General features: G+C 47.2%; 1 protein-coding gene across 25 annotated transcripts in view; it reads right to left on the bottom strand.

Annotated features, from left to right (window-relative positions):
• Nucleotides 1–15,200, bottom strand: part of LOC141574279 (uncharacterized) — a 150,045-nt gene that overhangs the window by 127,063 nt on the left and 7,782 nt on the right. For 18 of the 25 annotated variants that reach the window (XM_074349048.1, XM_074349021.1, XM_074349022.1 and 15 more), the window contains 7 exons: nt 14,118–14,246; nt 13,641–13,774; nt 13,185–13,237; nt 11,241–11,405; nt 10,821–10,933; nt 8,870–9,413; nt 1,392–1,551 (listed from right to left, as the gene is read on the bottom strand). In XM_074349048.1, the coding sequence (XP_074205149.1) occupies nt 10,930–10,933; nt 11,241–11,405; nt 13,185–13,237; nt 13,641–13,774; nt 14,118–14,246 (485 nt within the window). In that variant the 3' untranslated portion in view covers nt 1,392–1,551; nt 8,870–9,413; nt 10,821–10,929. Of the gene's footprint in view, nt 1–1,391; nt 1,552–4,755; nt 8,379–8,869; nt 9,414–10,820; nt 10,934–11,240; nt 13,238–13,640; nt 13,775–14,117; nt 14,247–15,200 lie in introns of those variants that run through there. The other 7 variants (XM_074349040.1, XM_074349039.1, XM_074349043.1 and 4 more) reach the window with 7 other exon arrangements.

The following is a 15,200-nucleotide window of genomic DNA, read 5'->3' as shown; positions in this document are numbered from 1 at the left end:
TCCATGGCACTACTGAAATAGGAAAGAAAAAATCTGACTCCATATTAGATCTGTTCCTTTGACTTTAACCCTGTGCCCTGTTTCCTAGGCTTAGTCTTGTTGGTTCTGCACCTTTTGTAAAACAATGTTGCCTAGAGCCTGAAATATACAGGAGACCCTATTCTCAAGGCTCTGACTTTGAAGGATATTAACACTTTTCTATTCACATAAAGATAACAAGTTACAGAATAGAAAACAACATTTGTTTGTTGGAGGTTTACACGGATGTGACCCAGGTGAAGAGCTGCAAGAACAAAGGATTCTAACAACAAAGAATTCATACACCAAGTTTGCAACAACCAAGCATTCCCACTTCCCATTTTTAATATAAGAAGAGCCTGAAATCTGACTTGGGGTGATGGTTCCCCAGGACATTATTCTACCATTTCTCCGCTGGCTTTCCAAATTAAAGTCGCTATTTCTTGCCCCAAAACCTGGTCTCCCGATTTATTGGCCTGTAATGCACGAGCAGAACAAGCCTGGACTCGGAAACACAGACATTGAAAGTACCCATTTGGTATATTAAATGACCTGCCTCTGCTCATCTTCCTGACGTTTTTTTCTCTTGACCACTCCTGCTATGTTTATGAAAAACCTGTCATGTGGACACAATTCCACCTCTAGCCACTACCCTTCCAGGTAAGAACTGATGCCAAGAAGGCAATGGAAGTTGCTAGAAGGTATTACCTGGACAAAATAGAGCAGAAGTGGGTTCTGGCTGATGTTCAGGAGCAGGCTGGAACACCTGACAAGATGTTATAAGTACGGATAGACAGCTGGGCACCAAAGGAGAAGCTTCTAAACTTCCATGAGGGACTTGTTGGATAGGAAGGAAAAGTCCCAGACTATAGCTCGGATCCCACCACGAGCTTCCTGGGCGAGTCTGGGCAAGTAATTTAAAATCTCTAGGCCCGTGCTGTCCAACATGGGAGCCACCAGCAACATGCAGGATTATGAAGTTATTCTGTAGCCAGACAGAATTATAAAAAGACATTTTATTGCAAAGGCCCAGCAGGTATAATATTTAAAAACGTTATTGGTTAGCTTGACCTAACGAGTTATTTTTGTATGTGTAGGTTTCTGTGGTTTGTAAGGCCTGTGACTAATGATTCCGTTACAGTGAAGTATTTTGATATTATAAGTTACTGGACACAGTACCCTCATATCAGAGTTGAAAAAAACTGATCCACATAAGCAAGGTGATCTGACTTATTAGTTATGAGCAGGGGCTCTGGGGCCAGCCTGCCTGAGTATAAATTCTCACTCTGCCTCCAGGGGGTTCTCTGTGAATCTTGGACAAATTATTGTTGTTTTTGTTGTCGTTGTTATTATTTGTGCCTCTTTTTCCTTACCTTTTAAGTAGCGAGGAATATGTAGACTCTATCTCCTACTGTGTTGGCAGGATTAAATGAGTAAACGTCTGTGCTGCCCACTTCCCTGGGTTTCAGCATTCTCCAGGCAATCAGTGCCAAACTCAGAGGCATTCTCCACTGTCTTCGTCAGTCTGGGATGCTGTAACAAATTACCGTGGGTCGGGTGGCTTAAACAACCAGCATATTCCTTATGGTTTGGAGGCTGAGACTTTCAAGGTCAATGTATCCTTGAGAGGATTGCCAGCTCGAAGATGGCTGTCTTCCCAATATCTTCATATCCCAGAGAGCAGAGAGAAGCAAGCACTCTGGGGACTTGTATAAGAACACTAATCCCATTCATGAGGGCTCTACTCTCATGACCTCATTTTATCCTACTAATCACCTCCCAAAGGCCCCACCTCCCAATACCATCACCCTGGGAGATGGGGTTTCGACATATGGATTTTGAGGGGATGCAAACATTCAGTCCACACATCGGCTAAGTCTCCCCAACATGCAGTCATCAAACCTGTAGCTAATTTCAAAGTAATATTTATGTCTCTCTGCCCATTTCCATTCCTACATCCACTATCACTGAAGCCCTGTTACATTTTATTCCTTATTTTTCTGGTAGAGATTTAATTGATTCCTCTAACTCCAATGCTCCCCTCGCTCCAGTCTGCTTAACAGCCCTGCCAGGTAGGTCTTCCTTAAAACACCTTCCCAATTCACCTGGTTGTTTTTTAGTTGTAAATGTCAGAATCCTCTCCACACCCCATCCTATACCTTTAATCAGTTACACTACGGCTCACTATGTTATTTTCCTCTTACCAATGTAAGAAATTTCCATAAGCTTAAGAGCTTAAACCAGCACAGATTTATCAGCTTATGGCTGTGGAGGTCAGAGATCCAACACAGTTCTCATTGGGCTAAATTCAAGGTAGCAGCAGGGTTCCTTCCTTCTAGAGGGTCTAGAAGAGAATGTTTCCTTGTTGTTGTTGTTTTTTTCCAGTTTCCAGAGGTCACCCTCCTTCCGTAGCTTGTGCCCCACGACTTCCTCCATTTTCATGGTCAGCAGCCTTTCTGAACATTGCTCTATGGCTACACCTCCCTCTGATTTTAAACTCAGCTGGGAAATGTCCTCCATTTCAAGGACCCCTGTGATTACATTGGGCCCACCTGGACAATCCAGGCTACTCGCCCTATTGTCTCATCTCAGGATCCCCTTGTCCCATCCCATTCAGGCATTATGGATGTGGCTGCGACACTCACCTTGTGTGACATTTCCTCTCATGAGCATTTTATGGTTCAAGGCACATATGAATGACTTTTTGTTTTTCTTCCTTAGCCTTTCTACATTCAGTATGTCTGGTGAGATTATATGAATCCTTTTTATTTGTCCCCCTGCACTAATCTTTAATAATGTATCATGGGTTTAAAATGCTAACTGATAGACAATTTAGAAGACAGAAATCCTCTAAGATTTTTGTCCTAAAATATCTGTCATGCATTTTGCCATGTACAGTAACATGTCACAGGTGGCTACCCTGTGGCCGGGGAGGGACATGATTCTGCCATCACACTCCCCTCATTCTCACCAATGTGCTGATCACCTAACCAAGGACCTATGCTCCCCGCTTCGCTCACTTCCTCCTCCTTTCCATTGACTACCCTGTTCCCATCGCTTCCTTCATTCAGCACATCAGGATTTCATGACCACATTCTTCTCTAAATGGAATGGGTATCTTGAATCTAATGTCTGACAACTGTTCTTACTGTATATGCACACACTGACCTGCACATAACCCCGTCCAGCTCTTTATTTTCCTAGAATCTCCCAGAGGAATCAGTTCCATGATGATGGTGATGATGATGATGATACTGACAATGATGACACGGACCTCTCAAGGATTCTGATAAAGAGGGAATTAATAAAGGGAGGGAATCATTGCAAAATTGCCCCAGAGACAGGCTTAAAAGTAAATAACTGCTATAGTGTTTAATGAAATTGACTAATATTTAACTATTTTTAAAACTTTATATCACTGAAGTTAAAATTTTAACGGGAATTCTCATTCACCAGTAACCAAGATTCAACTCTAGGACCAAAGTCTAAGGATTTCAATCTTCTAACAAATTGTCCACTAGCCTTTTAAACACGTGATCCTTTTAAAAAGCTTAGTGCTGGGCTGAAAACAAGCAGGATTCATATAATCTCACCAGACACAGTGAATGTGGAAAGACTAAGGAAGAAAAACAAAAAGCCATTCATAACGTCTTGAACTTCACGTTGCTTACAGGAGAAAATGTTAGCCAAGGTGAGCGTCACATCAACATGACGCCTGAGTGGGATGGGGAAGCTGATCTTCCTCATCAGACATTTATCCTGATTTGTTAGATGCCAACACAGTTTCCTCATTGGATTTGCTTCTAACAAGTATGGAAGAATTTACGTTCTACCAAAAGCAGTCTAAACATTTTCCCCTGCTGTCAGGTCTCTGGACTGAATGTCCCCACAAGAAGGACATGAATATGTTTCATAGGGAATTCTTCCTGAGAAGCAACAGGATTTTTCGAGGGCAGAACTGCAGGCCCACCATGGAGGGCTGGAGGAAGGCTAGAGGGGGCAATGGAAAAACAGCAGGAGTGAGTTCAGATACTACCGCTCAGGTCGCCAAAGACAGCATTGCTATCTCTGAGGATATGACATTCTCCCAAAAGTTCCATGAGTGAAGGTACCTGTGAACACTAAGCAGGTTGTTAAGAAACAGCAGCACATAATTTGCGTCACAGCTCAATTACAGTATGTTTTGATATTTGGAAAATAATTAGCCCATTTTCCTTTGAAACTGCAGCAGTAGCAATAGAAATAAAAAAGGCTGAGCCGTCTTGGAGACAACAATCAATAAACAATTCTAAATCTGCAGGATTCCTTGACGATATGCAAGCAATGAGCTAGATGTGTGCTGCAGATACCTCTTACTGCAGGGCTCACTCCTGCAAAGCATAGAACTAGTTTTCTCAGCAGACAGAGGGAACCAAGTCAAGATTCCAAATCTTGAGAGATTTACTATATGGCAGGAAAGATCACACAAGTACATCCAGCCAAATATGAATAAATGTAATCAAATATTATCAAATGTGATTGGAGCACAGATGAAACAGAAATTCCTTTCACTTGGGATGTAGAGAGACTTCTTCAGAAAATGTGGCTTTGGAGATGGCCAAAGACATGGGTGGAATTTTGGCAGAACAGGATGTAAGGAATTTTAAAACTGATTCTAAAATTCATATAAAAATTCAAAGGATCCCAAATATCCAAAACAATTTTGAACAAGAAAAACAAAGTTGGAAGACTTGCACTATCTGATTTTCAGCCTTTTATTTTTTTTTTTAAACTACAGTAATCAGAAAGTATGGTGTCGGTGTAAACCAGGAAAATAGAATAATGGAGCAGAATAGAATGTTCAGAACTAAACCAACACTTATATAGACAATTGATTCTCAAAAAGGATGCAGTGGAGAAAGGACCTTTTCAACAAGTAGTGCTGGAAGAATTAGATAGTGATATGCAAAAAAAAAAAAAAATTAACTTTGATCCACACCTCACAAAATATACAAAAATTAACTCACAATGTATCATAGATCTTAATAGGAAATCTAAAACTATAAAACACCTAGGAGAAAAAGCATAGGCTTAAGCTTTATGACCTTGGGTTTGGCAAATATTTCTTTGCTATGACACCAAAAGTATAATCTATTTTAAAAAGAAACTGATAGAGTGAACTTTATCAAAATGAAGACTCTTCAAAGCTGTTCAAAACACTGCTAAGCAAATGAAAAGACAAGCCATAGACAGAAGCTATTTGCAGATCATATATCTGATAAATTTCTCTCTTTGTATCTGATCCAGAATAAAGAGGTCTCAAAACTCAATAATAATGCAAACACCTGAATGAATGAATGAGGCCAGAAAACACACTACAGTAAAGATATCCAGATGGATAATAAGCATATGAAAAGATGCTGATTAAAGATGCCATTAGTCATTAGAGAAATGCTTTTAAAAACCACAGTGAGATACTAGTACACATACATACAAGAATGAATACGATTAGAAAGACCGACCTTACAAAGTGCTGGTAAGGAAGTAGAGCAACCAGAGCTGATACACACCACAAGGAATTTACAATAGTACAACAATTTTGGAAAAGTCTTTAACAGTTTCTTTAAAAAAGGTAAATACCTATCTACCATATAACCCAGATATTCCTCATCTGGTGCTTTAGAAAAGAAAAGCATATGTCCATATAAAGACTTGTAACCAAATATTCACTGCAATTTTATTTATAATAGCTCAAGTTGTAAATAACCCATGCATCCATCAAGAAGTAAATGGAGAAACAAATGACGGTCTATCCAAACACTGCTCACAACAAACTATTCAGTAAAAACTCAGCACTAAACAATACTCTGCTATAAGAAAAATAAGCTATTAATACAGCAACACAGACGACTCTCAAAATAATTACGCTGAATGAAAGAAGTCAGACAACATAGAGTAGATACTGCATTAATCCATTCATACAAGGATCTTGAAAATGCAGACCAATATGTTGTGATGGAAAGCAGATCAATGGTTTCCAGGGTAAGAGATGGGGAGGGAGGGAGGGACAACAAATGGCAGGAGAGAAGCTTTGTGGGTGATGGGTATGTTCACTCTCTTCAATGTGGTCATGGTTTCTTGGGGATATACTTATGTCAAAACGTATTAGCTGTACACTTTATACGTGTGAAAATTACTTTGCCAAGTATACCTCAAAGCTGTTTTAAGAAAAAGGCACTTCAGTCCTGATCCACCTCAGCGCCTGATTGGAGCGACATGATCAGTCCCTCACCCTGTTTGCCTAACAGGAAGGTAGAAAACCTCTCACGGAAAATAACATATGGATTTTTCATTTGCAATGTCTGCCATGTAATAAAGAATTTCAAGACATGCAACATGTCAAGACTATATAACGGATAATATGAGAATAAGAAACATTAGACAATGGATGCAAACCCCCAGGTGATGTAGGCATCAGAGTTACCAATAAAGGCTATAAAATACTTTTAATATATTCAAGAAAATAAGGAAATTATGGGAGAATAGACAACAGGGTAAAGACTTTCACCAGAGAAATATACTGGAATGTATTTTTAAGAGAAATCAAACAGATACTCTAGAACTGAAGCTTTCAGCTCTGGAAACAGGTAAACAGAGCTAACTCGGATCCCTTTTAAGTAAAACTTTCAGTAATGCCGGGTAAAATACAGCAACAAATGTAACACAGAGCTAACTATGGAAAGAGAAGTTCCCAGGTGACAATACAAAGAGGACACTTAAAGCCCAGAGTGGTAATCTTGTGAGCTGATGCCACCACACCCTGGAGGGAAGGGGTTTTAATCTGCACATAAATAGAGATACAATGTCCATTTAGGAAAAAGGGTCCATACCAGATGTAGAAGACTCTTCCTTTATATCTATATAGTCAGAGACAGAGACGTAAAGTGGCAGCAGAGGTCACAGTGACACAGGGCCCTGGGCCAAGGAGTGTGAACACCTCTGCAAGCTGGGAAAGGTAGGAAGACGAATCCCTCCCTAGAGCCTCGGTGTGGAACGTAGCCTTGGCCACACGTTGGTTTTAGCCCACTGACAATGACTTTGCACTTCTGCACAATAGAACAGTGAGATGAATGAATGTGTATTGCTTTAAGCCACTGAGTCTGTGGTCCTTTGTTACAACAGCAAAAGGAAAGAAACTCAGGAACCAACATGAACATGAACCCCAAGCTGCCTGCTGTGCTGGCAGGAAGTTCTTTGTCTCTGAACCTGGGGGAGTCTCCTGTCTTCTGGCAGCATCCACAAACTACCTCATGCTAACTTGACAGCTTGCAGAGGGTTAAATCTTAACCCTGCACAGTTCTTGATATTTAGTTAATAAAAATGATGGTGTCATCATGGGTAATTTTCCATCTTTTAAATACCCTTCAGTCTTCTAATAAAGCTACCTCTAATTGAGAGACAGTGTAAATAGTTTTCAATCTTCATAATAAATAACTGTGGTTTTATTTGGTTACTTAAATTATGAATAATAATATTCACATTAGTAAAAGTTATTAAAATCAACATTGTTTAATGAAAATATCATTTCTTTTTGCATGAACATGTATTAACTACAATAAATGTTCCATGCTTTGTTCTACGATTTACTGTTAGAGCCTTAAAGAATAATATTTTCCTCAAAAGATATTATGGCAAAGGGATTTCTTTTGGTGGAACAGTTCCTACATCAAATCTGGTGCATGGCTCAGGCCACTGGGAACCTAGAGATGATAGATATTAGGAGGCATTATAAACACAAAATGATTTTTAAAGGAATTAAACAACTGGATGTGTGAAAACAAAGAATCTGAGAATATTCTAGTGAAATAAATGTATTTTTCAGCTTAAGCAAGACACTGGGTGAATAAATCTAAAATGAAAAAACCACCCAGAGATCAGCAGTGAGTCATGCATGCAGTGTGACTGATCAAAACCAAGTTGTTTCCAAACCAGTGTGCAGGCTTGATGCCTTCATGAATCAAGTCTGTGTGGCACCAGGCCATCTCGAATACATGTTGATGAGGTATTTATAAGCCCTTCACCATCCCAGCACAAAGCCCACACATGAGCCACAAGACCATCACCTACACATCTGCAAAACACACAGCATGGTGAATAGCACTTTTCTTGTTCAGTAGCCGGTGGCAGGGCACTGTGAGCAGACAGAGATACAGGGACACAGAGACACAGAGGCACTGCCCCTCACTCAGCTGATAACCTTCCGTGCATTCCTGGGGACAGGATTGTCATAAAATGCACCATGGATTGATCCTCCTCCTAGGAAAGGAACGGTAGGTCTGTCCTCAGGTTGGAGCAAGGGTGGCCGGAGGATCTCAGAAGAGCTGTTTCAGCACAACCAATAGAAATGTCTGCCACCGTGACCACGAGAGACAGGTCTCCTGCCATCCCGGTAGGCACTTGGGCTCCTGACAAAAGCTGGGCTCAGTAAAGGCTTGAGTAGAAGGCACAGACCTGAGGGATGCCCCAGCAAGAGACAGGAGGTAGGGCCTGGTTTATACTGCTCTGGGTGTATCCCAGCCTCATCCGAATACGAAATCAGAAATTTGCAAAACAGCAGAGCTGGGATGGATCATCTACTCCAGACTCCTCACCTTACAGTTTAAAGGGTGGCAGCCCTGGGAGGCAAAGCAACGTGCTAAAGGCAGAACGTGGAAGAGGCAGCGCCAGATGAAACGCACCATGGCAACCCCCGTTCAAGGCCGCTGACACTGAGGACGGGGCCAAGGTTTCCAACGAGGAGAATGAGACAGTGTAAATACTTTGTTCCCCCCAAAACCCCAAATGGCACAAAAACTAAGGCACAAAAACTCACCTTAACTAGCTCTCTTCTGAGGGGGCTCTCTTCTGTCTCCGTCTTTCTGTCTGTCTCCATTTCTCTCTCTCAGACACAAACACATACAATTTTGTGAAAGGGGACTTCCTGCCATACAAAGACAGACTTCACATCTTCAGAGAAACACTTGACAAAGCACATTTCCAATTCAAGTCTTTGTGTGAGGTCTGGGCAACTGGCTTATTTTCTAGAACAATCGGTGGTTCCAAAATCAGGAGATCATCTTCCCCAAAGGAAGAGTTCTGGTCCGTGTTGATGAAGCTGGGGGTGTCACATTTCATGAGCCCGTTCGGCTCCTCCTCTGGCCACCTGCTGCATCTGATGGCTTCCTGGAGCCGAACATCACTGTCAAGGGCTATGGTTGGGATACCAGCTTTGGCCTTGTCCAAGCGGTCCACTTCATTGACGTAGCAGTGAAAGAGGGACCTAGATTCGTCATTGTGCTGCCAGAGAACCCCTTGGGCACCAGCGGTCTTCCAAAGTCCGAAACAAAGCTGTTCAGTCTGAATCTCTTCTCGGGAGACTCCGCATTTCAATAAAGAAAACCAAAATAAAAGATCGCTCACACTCTAGCTCGGTGACCTGAAGACTTATAGTTTTTGATATCTGCTGAGAGCAAATCCCTGCACAGAGCATGCTGACAAGCACTGGAAGTGAGAGACATCACTTTCGAACACATACAATTACACCCAAGGCAAAAGTCTCGTGAGGGCCCTTGGACCATCGTGAAAAGACATCCCTCCCTGAGAATCCTCAATACTGGTGCATCGCACACCAGTGTTTCTCAGTGGGACACTCAGATCATCTTCATCAGAATTAGTTAAAGTGCTTCTTAAAATGCAGAATTCTGGGGTGCACACCCTCAGAGTCTCCAGACGTAGGGACCGGCAGCCTGTATTTTCATAGCCCCCAAGATCACTAAACATGCTCAGGTGTAGCACCGCGGTCTACATCGGGTCGCCTGAGCATCGAAAATGCTGTCTCATGGGGTGGGGGGGTGCCATGTGTGTCAGTGTGCTGTCCTACCCACGTGTCTCCCCTGATTCTCAGAACTGACTGTGCAGTCCCATTGGGCAAGAAATACCACCATTTCACAATGCATACGCAGGGCGCCTGACTGACAGATACAATCAGTGCTAGGAAAGGGGACAAAACTCAGGTTCCTCGTCGCTTGTTTCACTTACTGTGGGACAAATGATCAATTCAAGGGTAATAAATCAGTGTATGAGTGAATAACATGACTCTCGTTAGTCCCACGAGTGCCTGGAAGAGCGAGCCTGGGCACACTGAGAATCATAACAGCCCATCTACTTAATTGTCATCCTCCCCAGATTTATGTAAAGGTTACTTCCACCCAGGCAGTGACCCCTGAAGGGCAAGAATCATGTCTGAACACACTCTCAAATCCAGAACAGAACCTGACAACAATTAGGCTCTGGGGTCTGTGTTTAGCGAGTGTGGAATCTCAGTGATGCCAGCTCTTAGACCTTGCCTTCCCATCCCACCCCTCACGATATGGCCCTTATGACCAGCTCTCCCGGGGCTGGGGCCACGGAACCCATTTACAGGACTGGAAGAATCTGATCATGTAAACCATCCCCCAGATTATCATCAAGAGTCACCTGCATTTCAGGGATCAGTAATCCCAGAAGCTTTGCAGTTCAGGCAGGTTAGGGATTTTTATATCAGCTCTGTCTTCTACTGTGACTGCCTGGGTGACATCAGACAAGGAATTCTCAAAAGCCTGAGCTTTTCCTTTCAGGAATAATCTAAATAACAAATCTCGTTGACCACTCAACAAGTGTGATGTGAAGATCAATGATTTACACAGGAGTACAACATTCACTAGGTCATGGATTTAGAATCAGAGAAAAATCATTTGAGAAAGATTGACAGAATGTAGCTTTAATGCAAATTTAAGTATTCTTACCTTTCAGTAAATCATCTTCTTCCCCAACTTATCACTTCACCCAAGTTTAAAAGATGTTTGAGAACAGGGATGAGTGTGCCAGCAATCTGGGACCCAATAACCTAAAATGTCACCTAGGAAAAAGAGGGGAGTAACACATTTGTAAAAAGCATGGTGAGGATGGCGGGGCCATCCCCCAACTCCAGACTAAGAAGCTCTAAGTAATAGATTTCCTGCCTGCCTGGGGCATCAGCTGATGTGAAAACCCACCCAGAAACCTCACTGTCCAGCAGCTCCTCCGTAACACAGGCTACACTTTCTCAGAATTAAGAATTGGGGCCAGTAACCACTTCGCTGAAGAATAAAGACAAAGAAGAAGAAGAGAGTTCTGCCCCTCCCCAGGGGAGAGCCCAGACCTTGGGCTGCATGCACTGAGCCCACCTCTCAGGAGAAGGATAAACTGGAGAAGGGCGTCCTGCGAAACTGGGGCAGCAAATGTTGAGATGGGAACAAATTGACCGGCTGGCCAGGGACAGCCCCCTCCGTCGCTGCCTTGGCGGCTGCCTCCGCCCCCTCAGCACATCCTGCCCACTTCCGGTGGTTAAGCTGTCAGGGAAACAGTGCTTTGCGGCCTGGGGCAACAGAGGCTGCCCCCAGGCCAAGCTGCGGGGGAAATGGGATCTAAACCATCAGCTCCCAAGCGGCAAGCTCCATACCCCCGACAACAACCCGCCGCCCCCGCACCCTACAGCACCCCCGGGGCAATATGTCCTGGAGAAGGGTGACCCGGGAATGAGGGGCAGCAGACGCCACCCCCACGTCAGGCCTCCAGAGAGATGGGAGCTTATCCTCCAGCCCGCCAGGGGCAGACCCCCCTCCTCTCCAACCCCTGATGTCACCGCGCCCACCTCCCAGGAGCAACCTGACCGGGTGTGGGGTTTCAGGCTAATCTTGGGCGGGAGAGGCCGTCCCCAGGCCAGGTCAGGGGAGAGGAGAAGAAGTGGCCCCATTAGGCGGGGCAGCCGGCCGTCGCAGCTGCCTCTGCCCCTCGACAGCATCGCGCCCGCCTCCCAGGAGCAAGCTGACTTGGAGACGGGCATCCGGCTTCTAGGGCAGCAGAGTACGCCCCCAGGTTTGGCCGTGGGGAAGAGGAGAGCAAATTGACAGGCTCCGCGCTGCAGGTCCTCTATCCCTGCCGTCGCCTCCCCCACACCTTAAAGGCACCGCCCAGGGCGCCCCTCCCCCAGCAGGCTAAATGGGACAGGTGTGTCTGGTGATCTGAGGCAGGAGAGGCCACTCCCACACCAGGCCATCGGGGAGAAGGGAGCCAATCCACCAGCTCCCCAAGGCAGCCCCCTACCCCCACAGCAGCCACCGCTCCTGCCCCCTGACCTCACGGTGGCCGCCTCTAGGGAGCAGGCTGACCTGGAGATGGACGCCCGGCGAACTAGGGACAACAGGGACCGCCCCCAGGGCAAACCGTGGGGAGAAATGGGAGCAAATGGACCGGCTCCATGGGAAAACCTGCCGCTGCTGCCACCACCCCCAACGTAACACGCCCGCCTCCTGGGGCCAGGCCGACTAGGATACACGTGTCTCTTAACCCAGGGCAAGAGACACCGCCCCCAGGACAAGCCGCGGGGAAGATGGGAGCAAATGTGCCCGCTCCCCCGCTGCAGGCCCCCGACCCCCGCCACCCGTGCACCCTGACTACCCTGCCTCCCGCCCCCAGCAGGCAAAGTGGGAAAGGGTTGTCCCGGGACCTGGCGCAGCAGAGGCTGCCTGCAGGCCACGTGGCACAGACATGGGAGCTAATCCTCAAGCTCCCCCGGGGCAGCCTCCCTATCCCCGCAGCCACCAACTTCCCAGCCCCCTGAATGCACCGCACCCATCTCCCAGGAGCAAGCTCACCTGGAGTCGGACCTCAGGCAAATCTCTGGCGGCAGAGGTCGCCCCCAGGCCAGGCCGCGGGGGAGAGAAGAAATGGAGCAGCTCCCTGGAACGGACCCCAACCCCCAGCCGCCGCCGCCGCCGCCGCCTCCCAGGACCAAGCTCACCTGGAGACCGGCGTCCCGCCTCTACGGCAGCAGAAGCCGGCCCTGGCTCCGCCGCGGGTGAGAGCGGAGCGAATTGACCGGCTTCCGCGCGGCAGCCCCCCTATACCCGTGGGCCCTGCAACTTAACGACACCGCCTCCACTCCCCACTCAGCAAGCTGAGTGGGACAGGTGTGTGCGGCGACCTGGGGCAGCAGAGGCCGCTCCCAGGCCCGGCAGCCGGGAGAAGGCAGCTATTCCATCAGTTCGCCAGGGGCAGCCCCGCTCCGCCCCCTTGCCGCTGCCACCGCCCCCTGACCTAACCGCCCCACCACCCAGGAGCAAGCTTACCTGGAGTCCAACATCTGGCGAATCTCCGGCGGCCAACGCCCCCCCAGGCCAGGCTGCAGGGAAGAGAAGAAATCGACCGGCTTGCCCGGGCAGCCTCCCACCCACCGCCGCCGCCGCCGCCGCCGCCCCCTCCGCCACCCCAGACCATTGCACTAATCTCCCGGGGTCAGGCTGACTGCGAGGATGTGCACTTGCCTTCTGACCCTGGCCACGTGCCTGAGCACCTTCCTGCACCCCTACACTCCCTGTACCTCTGCACCCCTGCCACTCTCTGCCCTTCCGCACTGCCTGCACCCCCGCATCCCCTGAACTGCCTGCACCCTCCACAGCCCCTGCACCCCTGCCACCACTTACACCTTTGCACTGCGTACACTCCTGCACCTCTGCTTGTCCCACACACCACCTCTTGGGCCTGTGGCAGAGTCTCTGCTGTTAGACCAATGCACAGGAACTCACATCTTTGCCAGTATATGATGCATCAGTGGACGTCTGGGGTTGGCTGCAGGAAGGTACATGTTCCCGGTCACTAGCCTGGGCCACTAGGGTGATCTCTGTGAGGTCACCCAGGACGGGCTCAGAGATGCTGTTCTCTGGGAAGAGAGGAGTTGAAACCGGTCTTGAGGGCAGAGCTGTGCTCACCAGGTCGTCCACGCTTCATGTTTTACACAGGGTTTCGGAGAAGTGAAATGGATCCGGCCAAGTAAGACCGGCCTGCTGTGCGCCCACCTCAGTCCTGGGCTCTGAGGCAGACCGACTGACTCCCACCATCAGGACACAGTTTGGGCACCTGAATGGTCCCTTGGAGGCATCCTATCACTTCTCAGGAAGAAGTCTGGCTGCTTCCACCCTATGGCCCTCCCTCCCACTGTGCTGGCCTCAGGAAGGTTCCTTATTTGGGGAAGAAGGCAGCCAACCCCCTACCCCACCCCTCACCTTTCTCTAACCCAGGCTGGTGCTTTCTCTGCCCTTCAGAGTCTGGAAAGCCATTTCTCTTCAGGTATGTCCCTTCTGAGATGGACTTGCTTCCACTCAATTCTAGGCGAGGATGCACCATGGAATGCACTGGGTAAGAGAACCAAAATAAATAGTTTCTTCTGTGAGGATTTCTGTTTATCTACTGGGGCTGGGCTGTGTGTAGTTTGCTACAGCTATTCGTGCGAGAGGCTAAAGCCACCCGTGTGTCCTTGTTTTCATCTCCCCTCTGTCTTTGGGTATTCCCTAGACACTCCTGAGACATTTACTTCTTTTAATTTTATTCCTGTTATTACACAGGGGCCCTACTGACATGGAGGTAAGGTGTTGGGGGAGCGGGACAGAGCAGGGCATCTGTAGTCCTGTGATTAGTTCTCATTGAGCCTGTGCCCTGAGCTGTGACCTCCACAAGTGTGTCTCTTTCCCCCACCCCAATTTGGGTGACACAGAATGTATTTCCCTTCCCCCAGGTAGGTTAGGCTCTGGTAAAATAATTTCTCATAAAAAAAAAAAAACAAAAAAAACACAACCCCCCACAATGGAAGAGAATGTTCTGGGTGTATTTCAATAGAGCTATTTTTTCCTTTCCTGGCAGGAACCATGAGGAGTTTTCCTATGATCTTCACTCTGAGAACAGGATACGGTCCTGGAGGTAAAATGCATGAAAAAGAGCAGGGGGCCCCTCTGACTGGCCCCCTGGAGTTGTCACACTCGGACTTCCCCCCGCTGAGCCTCCAGCTGGCCTCAGGGATCTGTTAAATCTGCCTGCCCCCGGGGTTCTTACAAAAGCGGGTTCTGCCCTGGGAGCTGTGACTCTCCAAGCCTGCCAGGCTGCCTCTCTGTGTTGGGAGCAGCTTTCCCCCTCAGTTTTCTTGTGGATCTAAGAAGAGCAGTGGGTTTGCAGCTCCCTCAGCTCTGGTGTTGTTTTCAGGACAGAAGGAGCAACTTCTGAGCTCCACACGAGCTGGACCAGAGGCTGGAAGCCTCCCCTCCTCTGCCTCCATGCAATCAGTGGCTGTGGTTCTGGCCGAGTTTCTGAAGATG

The sequence above is a fragment of the Camelus bactrianus genome, chromosome 20 (genome assembly GCF_048773025.1).
Source record: "Camelus bactrianus isolate YW-2024 breed Bactrian camel chromosome 20, ASM4877302v1, whole genome shotgun sequence".
Lineage (NCBI taxonomy): Eukaryota > Metazoa > Chordata > Mammalia > Artiodactyla > Camelidae > Camelus > Camelus bactrianus.
The sequence above is the reverse complement of the archived record's forward strand: the minus strand, read 5'-3'. Positions and strand labels throughout refer to the sequence as shown.